At 40.5% G+C, this 9256-nt stretch overlaps 1 protein-coding gene across 1 annotated transcript in view; it reads left to right on the top strand.

Annotated features, from left to right (window-relative positions):
- The first annotated feature begins 2910 nt into the window (after positions 1-2910).
- LPAR3 (lysophosphatidic acid receptor 3) overlaps positions 2911-9256 on the top strand; it is a 48081-nt gene continuing 41735 nt past the window's right edge. Inside the window, exon 1 of the mRNA XM_090271699.1 lies at positions 2911-3662. Within this exon, the coding sequence (XP_090127825.1) occupies positions 2927-3662 (736 nt within the window). The 5' untranslated portion in view covers positions 2911-2926. The remainder of the gene's footprint in view (positions 3663-9256) is intronic.

Here is a 9256-nt window from a genome sequence, read left to right as displayed (position 1 = left end):
AATATTATACTGTGAGATTTTTTCTTTTCTTTTTCTGTATCTTTAAAAATAGTCAAGACACCACACATACTTATGTGTGTACAGATGTATATAAATATATGTATACATATACATACATGTATAATTATTTGTAATTAAAATAATAGCATATGCTTTTTCTCATATTACCACAACTTTACAGTAAATGTAATTTTAAGTGACTGCATAATATTCTATCCTGTGTAATATTTTTTTACCAATTTTCTATACAAACTGTTTTTTTGTTTTTTGTTTTCTCTTATTGTCTGTTTTGCCCAAAAGTAGAATTCGAGGCTGAGAGGTAGAAAGTTGCTTGGTGGAGGTTCTGGCTAATCCTGGTTTCTCTATAAGACAAAACTACTTCTCAGTCTCGGGACAATTTTTTGTTAAAACATGTCTAAGAATGTGCCATTTTAATTTTGATGGGGAAAAGTTGAAGTTGAAGATTTTTGAAGTAAAAATCATTGAGGTTTTTAGGATGTCATATAATTACCAATTCAACCAAATTTATGAACCAAAACTAGAATGTTAAGACTCCTTTTAAAGGAAATTAGGAAATTTTAAAGTTGTTTTTTTTGGTACTGTTATAATTCCCTGATTTTCTGACATATTAATCTTGATATTGCTGATGAATTAATCAAGGATAATATAATTTTAAATTAGAAATGTGTTTCTCTTAGGTATCTAGAGCATATAGCAAAATAAAATATTATTTTTCAATAGTGAAAGAACACATTAATTGCATCATTAAAATTTCTCATGTGGTTCTTTGATATTTTTTCTCTTGAATTTCTGTATATTTTCAACATTGTTGAAAGCTGAATTTTCTCCTTGGATATTTAAATTGAATTTTACTAGATTAGTATCTTCTCTACTCAACTCATATATGCTGCTAGTAGGATTAGAAATATAATCTGTCTCAAGGGCAGTTTGATAATATATATCAGAAGCTATTAAATAAATTAACATCCTTTACTTCATCAACTGAAATCTATGGATTATTCTTAAGGAGGCAATTAGCCAAGTATGTATAGATTAGTGCACAAGAATGCAACCTTGCTTATAAAAGCAAAATATTGGAAACAGCCTAAGTGTCCAGCATATAGGAATTGGTTAAATAAAGTGTGGTATATTCATGTACTGGAATATTAGGAAACTATTATACTGAACATATATATCTATATTTTTAATTTGGGAAATTATCACAATAAAGAGTAGATGTATTGGCCTGTTCTATGGAGTTATCTGATGATACTAGCAACTAAATACTGGTGAATGTCTGCAAAAGAGAGTAATTTCTGTTTTATCTTTATAAAATTGAGTCCCCCTTCCTTGTAAATGAAAGGCACTGGAACTATTTGTCTCTTGAGACTACTGTCAGCTTATTTATTTAAGCACATAAAGTGATATTCTTACCTTCCATTTGCTATGGCAGAGAGGCATGTATCTACTTCATTTAACCAGTATCATTATATCATGAAAATGTAAATTAAAAGGAAGACTGCCTAAGATACATTTCTGTTTTGTCCTACTTCAAATTGATATCTAATATGCTTATCTTGATTCTCCACGTGGTATTAGATTACAGAATTTATAAGAACCTTAAAAGCTGGGGATTTCTATGAAGCTTTTGCCGTTAGAGCCACTTCATTCCCAGCAGTGAACTGCCCAGTGTCTGAGCCTCCTGGATCTGCAGCCTCATTCTGTGTGAGGGAGCCCATGGTTAAGCTATGTTTCCTGGTGTTCAGCCCCCGTCTCCTTTGTTAGGACCTTTCATGGCTATACCCAGACCCTTGTGAGGCAGAACACCTGGTCTTCCCACCAAGCGTAGGTGGGTGGGCAATCTTAGAGCTTCTGCCCAGCCTCTCCTTGGCCAGAATCCCTCACTTTGGGGGTCTAAGAGATAGAGTCCTGAGATTAGTTATCTTCCCTGTCTGCCTGATACTCCAATTTGGGGTCTACTTTCAGACATATGTCCTGAGGACTGGCCCTCACCTAGCAGGTGTGTTCTCATATCCTTGGTCGTCTGCCCAAACTCCAGAGCTCAGTCTCGACCAGAAACCTACCCTTCCACCACTTGCTGTGTTGAAGGGAGCCCAGGGAAGGAAACTGACTCAAAGTGATTGAGTTGGAAAATCCAGTAAACAAACTCTCATTGGTGCAATTTGGAGTAGGAGAATAAGAAAGAAAAAAGAAAAGGTAAGGAAGGAGTCTTGAGACCAGTCTCCAGCCCTGCACCACATGCTTAACAAGTGAGTGTTGTCATTGTAGCTTGAAACTGAAAGGTGGCAAAAGGAGGACCAGGAGTGGAATCAGAGTGGTAGAAAATTGATCTCTTAGGGAAGCCACTTGGTCACGTGAAAAGTAACTCAACACCCGTTACCTCTACAAGAATGTGCCTGGCATTCCCAACCTGCCTTTGATTAATGAACAGAACCCATAGATAAGAAATGAGCTGGAAACCACCAGGAGAAAACATTAATATTCTGTACTGTAATCGTTGCCAATGCAGAGTGGATATTGCAGGGCTTAGAATATTTGGCTTATTGCTGCCTCCATGATCATTTATTTATTGATTTATTCAGCCAGCCATTCTGCCAGCATTCAACAAATACCTGTCATGAAGCAGTCAGGGCAAATGGGTCCTGGGATTATAATGGTGACACTGAGCTTGTACTTAGCCTGGGAGACAGACACAATTACCAATGTGAGATAGATGCTGTGATAGGAGGTCAGGGGCTAGGGTCCTGGAGTAGAGGACATTTACTGAGATCTGAAGGACTGAGAGGAGCTGGCCAAACAAGAGGCTTTGCAGTGGCAGTGGGAGTGGTGGCTTATTGATTGATTTCACAAAGAATGACATATGTTTCTTTAAATTTCTTTCCAGGATGTTCAGTCCTTCTCCACAATGAATGAGTGTCACTATGATAAGCAAATGGACTTTTTTTACAACCAGAGCAACAGTGCCACTGCCGATGACTGGACAGGAACCACGCTGGTGATTGTTTTCTGTGTTGGGACCTTTTTCTGCCTGTTCATTTTTTTTTCTAATTCTCTGGTCATTGCAGCAGTGATTAAAAACAGAAAGTTTCATTTCCCCTTCTACTACCTGTTGGCTAACCTCGCTGCTGCGGATTTCTTCGCTGGAATTGCCTATGTATTCCTCATGTTTAACACTGGCCCTGTTTCAAAAACTTTGACGGTCAACCGCTGGTTTCTCCGCCAGGGGCTTCTGGACACGAGCTTGACCGCCTCCCTGACCAATTTGCTGGTTATTGCCGTGGAGAGGCACATGTCAATCATGAAGATGCGGGTCCACAGCAACCTGACCAAAAAGCGGGTGACACTGCTCATTTTACTTGTCTGGGCCATCGCCATCGTTATGGGGGCGGTCCCCACACTGGGCTGGAATTGCCTCTGTGACATCTCTGCCTGCTCTTCCCTGGCCCCCATTTACAGCAGGAGTTACCTCATTTTCTGGACTGTGTCCAACCTTGTGGCTTTCTTCGTGATGGTTGTGGTGTACCTGCGGATCTACATGTATGTCAAGAGGAAAACCAACGTCTTGTCTCCACATACAAGTGGATCCATCAGCCGCCGGAGGACACCCATGAAGCTGATGAAGACAGTGATGACTGTCTTAGGTAAGAGGAACTGAGTGAGCCATTATTCCCATTCATTCAGCAAATATATATTGAGTACCTACCATGTAGTAGGAATGCAGCTGTGAACAAGAACAGACATAAATCCCCACCTGCCTTGAGGTTCTACTCTAGTATGGGAAGGCAAAATGAGTATTCTAATAGGGATAAACAAAATAATTTATAATACCTATTATTATTAAACCTACAGAATAAGAGGTTGATGAATCTTTTTTTTTTTTTCAAAAGCCATGTCCAGATGGAAGGAACCCAATTTTTAAATGAGCAAAAAAACTTGAACAGACATTTTTCCAAAGAAGATATACAAATGGTAAATAAGCACACACACACACAAAAAGTGTGTTCAGTATCATTAGTCATCGGGAAAATACAAATAAAAATCACACTATGATAGTACTTCACACCCACTAGACTGGCTAGAAATGAAAACAAAACAAAACAGAAGTGTTACAGAAACAGGAGAGTCCAAAAATCCCCGGAGTTTGTGGCTGGGGGGTGGGGAGAAGAAAGCAGCTTTCAGAATGCCTCCACATGCCTGAGGCTGATGGCCGGTGTCTTTCCAGAGGTTGATGAATCTTATTGGGAAAAACAAAGCGGGGAAGGGAGATGAAGATTGTTAAGCAGGTATAGTGTGAAATTTTAAGAAGTGTTGTGACACACAGCTTCAACTCAACTAGAGGATGACTTTTGAGCAGGGACGTGAAGGTGGCAAGGGACCCAAGCATGTGGGAGTCTGGGTAAAGGTGTTCCAGGCAGAAGATGCAATAAGCATAGGGTCCCTAAATAGAAGGAGGCCAGTGGGGCTGAGTAGAATGAATAAGGGGAGAGTGGGGGGAGATAACATCAGAGATCTGGGGAAGCAGGATGGGGTGACTCAGATTGTGAAGGGCTGTCTGCTTACCGTAAGGACTTCAGCTTTTCTGAGTGAGATGAGAAGCTGTTGAAAGGTTTTGAAGCAAGGAGTGACGTGGTTTGTCTTGGATGTTAATGGCACCTCTCTGGCTGCTGTTTTGAGAAAATACGATAGTGGAGCAAGGGCAAAAGTGGGAGAGTTTCTTACAAGGAAGGGTATTTCAATACTCAGGAGGGACAACAGTGATGGGGACCAGCAGGCAGCTTGGAGGTGATGTGGTATGGTCAGATTCTGGATGTTTCTAAAGGTAGAGTTGATAGAGTTTGCTGATTGGTAAGGTGTGAAGGAAGGTGAGAGGAGGAGGGGGAGGTGGGGAGTATTATTTGCTGAGATGAGGAAGACGAAAGAGGAGGAAATTTGCAGGGAAGGCCAGGGGTTTTGTGTTGGACAGGCTAAGTTTAGGATCCTATTAGGCATCTCAGTGGAGTCCCTGAGTAGGCAGTTGGGTGTATGAACTGGGAGTTCAGGATTAGGTACAGGCTGGAGATTGATATTTGAGAGTCATTGAAGGAAGAAAGGGTAGTTTAAACCCCAAGATGGGATGAGCTCATCATGGAGAAGAGAAGATGGCCAAAAAATGAGCCTCAGGACACTCTAATGTGAGGAGGAGGGGAAAGCAGAGAACAACCAGCAAAGGAGCCCAGAAGGAGTGGCCAGAAAACCCAGGAAAATACGGTGTCTTGGAAGCCAGGAGAGGGAAGCCCCAAAGGAAAAGGAGGATCAGCAGCAGTCATCCTCCTGAGAGATGGCGTCCCATGATCCCCCGGGGTTGAGCAGGGTGGTGGCACTAGTGACCTTGAGAAGAGACTAGATTTAGTGTATCCAAGAGCCTGGTCTGATGAAAATGAAGGAAGAGAGGGAAGATGGGCTCTAGGACAGCCCCTGGAAGTCTGCTTTGCTCTGTGAGCCCTGTACCAAGGAGAAACACTTGGCATGAAGAATGTTCCCTTCATTTTGTTTTCTCTGTGGCAGGTGGCCTATTGTCCCCAAGTTCTATTCCCAGGTGACAGGCAGACTAGGTGATGTGGCAGGTGGCCTATTGTTCCCCGATTCTAGTCCCACGTGACAGGCAGAATAGGTGACGTGTGGGCAGACAAGAACGTCTGTGGTTTTACAGGCCTTGTCTTCCATGTGTGGTGGCTGCAGCAATGAGGACTCTTAGTGAGAGGTCCAGGAGCAGATCCCTGTCAGTGCCAATGAAAAGGAATTATAAAATGAATTCCTGGGAAACAATTCACATCAGAGGATGTAGGCTATCTGTGGTGTGGTATACGAGCCATCACCGTGTCTCCAAGTCCTGAAACTGCTAGTAAGACTTGGAGATCAGTGGACACACAGCATGATTGTTAAAATAATTTCCAGTTCAGGATTTATTTTAATTAACCAATATTTATGTAATGTTTAATGTGTGTCAAACATTGTCCTGAGTATTGTATGTATATTAACTTATTTAATACTCATGGCAACCCTGTAAGGTAGGTACTACTATTTACCCCATTAACCAGATGCAGAAACTGGGCAGAGTCCAAGCAGTATGCCCAGGGTCATTCAGCTACTACTGGTGGAACCAAGACTGACCAGTTGGCCTTTGGAGTCCACATGTTTATTGCCACACTCTGCAGCTTGTTTTGATTTGAACTTTTTGCTTGTCTCATCTTTGTCCTGTTTTCTGTTTTGACCACTTTGTTCTTCTTTGAGAACATTGACAAGAACATAGACAAGAATAAGAAAAGGAGGGGTCAATTAATCAATGTTTCAACTTTTGAGCTAGAGAGGATATTTTTGGTAAAGTCTGTTGTTCATTGGTAGTGTAAAGAAACTCTACTACTCTCCCTGCTTAACTTGCAAATGTAACCGTTTGCTTGGCTATGTATCTTGAGAAATTACCTGCCTGATTAAGGAGAAAACTTTTCTTTTTCTAGCATATTATGTTCACACGCAGCATGAAATAGAAAAAACTTGTGTAATCCTAAGTGGAGAGAATGGGATTGTTTGTGAAGCAGACATGGTCACTAGCTTCAGTTTCTTATGTAACTTTGGACATTATAGAGGATTTAAAATAAAACAAATGTGTGGTTTTGGTAGGTATGGTATTAGATGAGGGAAATACTGACATGAACAGTGACATTGCCAGGTAAAATAAGAGAAGTCGTGACATCGAGATGGAACAATATCAGGGAATTGGTTAATGACAGGAAGACAGTTTGGTGTTGGGGACTTGGGCAAGTTCCTCAGTGGTGAGACAGGGACATGGTGGAAGACAGGAAGTTTGGGAATAGGGGGAAATGAAACTGAAGAGCTAGGTGGTATGAGGTTTTTAGACTTCTAGCTCCCAATTTCTTTGGATAAAAAAAGATTTGGGTTTTAGCCCCAACTCAGTCATTTGCCACAAAGTTGATCTGAAGCACATTAGCTCACTTTTTGGGGTGTGTGTGTGTGTGTGTGTGTGTGTGTGTGTGTGTGTTAAATTTCCTCACCTAAAGTAGAATAGATAATCTTTAAGTTCTTCCAAAGTTATAAAATTCAATGATGCCATTATGACAAAAATTAACCAGAGACAACACAGGGTCCCGTGAATTGACTGTGTAGCAAAGCATTGAGTCTTCTTCCATGAGAGCATCTACCACAGTATCTGCTTAGGGAGGAAATCCCTCAGTTACTCTGCCTTATACATGTAATAATTCAGTTGCCTGAGACAAGTGTCTCCCACATAATAGTATATCATAAAAATCAGCAGTGTTGGCATCTACCATCATTGTTGTCACTGGTTTTGAGTATATGGGAATTAATAGCTTAATACTTATTTCTATAATGACTACCTGATTAAAATATCTTTATAATAAAATACTAAACATTTCTATTTACTTCTCATGTATGTATGTTGTGAGAAAGGTCAGTTTAAGATTAAAGTTTCCTTTAACAGCTTTTAATAGAAAGTCAACCAAATATATACTAACTGTTAAACAGCATCTAGAGAGCAAAAAATTGCATGAATTCAGTGAGCTGAATCTCATTTCAGAAAAGGAGGAAGGGATGGACAGGTCTGTAGGGTTTGGGGAAGGCTTAAGAGAGAGCTTGAGATGGGGTCTCAAGGGATGAGTGGGATTTGTATGGGCAAGAGGGAAAAACATCCTAACCAGGAGAAACAGTATAATCATAAGTGTGATGGTAGAAACATGTAACGCTTGTGCAGACAAGGAAAGCTCTGTGGAGCACAGCCGCATGCTGTGGCACAAGGGGAAACAGTAAAGCTGTGAGCTGGGAAAGTTTAGTTGGCCATCCTCTTTGGAAGGAGAGGGGTAGACCAGATTACCTTTGTGTTTCTTTCCTACTTTAGGATTTTGGTTGGACACAACAGCATACAGAGCTGGGTGAGGAGCAGATTCTTTCCTTGTTGAGGGAGGTGGTAGTAGTGACGATGGTGGTGTGAATTTTAAATCTCTGCCTGATTGGAAAGGCATCTAATCATTGTGTTCCCATTTCAGCAGCCCTGGGCCAGAATGCTTGCCCACTTCTGGGTTATGATGTGTGATGGGCCCTTTACGTGAAAGAAGTTGCTTATTGAATGTTCCCATTGAAAAGACAATGGGGACATATGATCTTACTTTCTACAGGACACCAAGGCCCTGCCTAAGAGACAGTCCTGTATTTTGAAATTCTGCTTATTGACATGCCTAATCCTTGCAGCAACCAAACACACAAGAAGCCCCACATGGAAACCTCTTTTATTGTCAAGCAACATACCATGTGAATAGGGGTGTTTCGTTTCCCAGAAAATGGGCTGGACTTACTTCTGTTTTGTAATGTCTTGAAATGCAAAAGAAAAGAAAGGTTGAAGGGATTTGTAAACCATACTTTTGAAAATTTCTATGAATCTTCCTGTCCCTTAGGGTGGTGTTTTTCAAACTGCAGGTTGTGACCCATTTGCAAGTAATGAAATAAATTAGGAGATTGTAACTAACTGACACTTTTTTAAATGACATAAAATAGAAGAGAAAAATATCTGAGTGCATTGCACATAGGTATTAAGTATTGTTTTATAATGAATGGTGTGTGTGTGGGTGTCTATATACTTGATTATGGTATAAAATGATGTATTGTTACTATGGGTTATGGTCAAGAACATTTAAAAAGTCATGGATTTAGGTTAAAAATCTCTTTATTAGGCCAATAAGAACTAAATTATTTTAAAACATAAGAAACATTATAGTTATGGGACTTTAGAAAGTTTGTGGTAATTGAAACAAAGAACTGGATGGTTTTCATCTCAGTTCACCTAAATGGTGAGGTAGCTTTCCATTTAGATCAATGCTAAGTCCTCTTTGCCTTCTCTCAGGGGAGAGAAAAAGGAGGCGAGGTGATGGTAACTGAAGAAACAATATTCGGAGTTCTCAGGCTAGGAAATGGGTGAAATAAAGTACCATAATGAGCCCTGCTGGAGGACGGCTGACAATCATGCACAACATTTCTGCAACACTACATGCTTTTCAGTGTTCTAATACATTGTTCTCATTCATTCTCACAGAAGTCCTGCAAGGTAAGTGGGGATGATGTTACCCTATTTTCCTGCCACTCCCCTAGATGCACCCTGTACTCAGCCATCATTAATTATTTACAGTTCCTAGTTTTGTATCCCTAGGCCTTTGCACTTGCTGGAATACCT

The sequence above is a fragment of the Furipterus horrens genome, unplaced genomic scaffold, assembly GCF_987537825.1.
Source record: "Furipterus horrens unplaced genomic scaffold, mFurHor1.1.pri manual_scaffold_3, whole genome shotgun sequence".
NCBI lineage: Eukaryota > Metazoa > Chordata > Mammalia > Chiroptera > Furipteridae > Furipterus > Furipterus horrens.
This window is presented reverse-complemented; position numbering and strand designations above follow the sequence as displayed.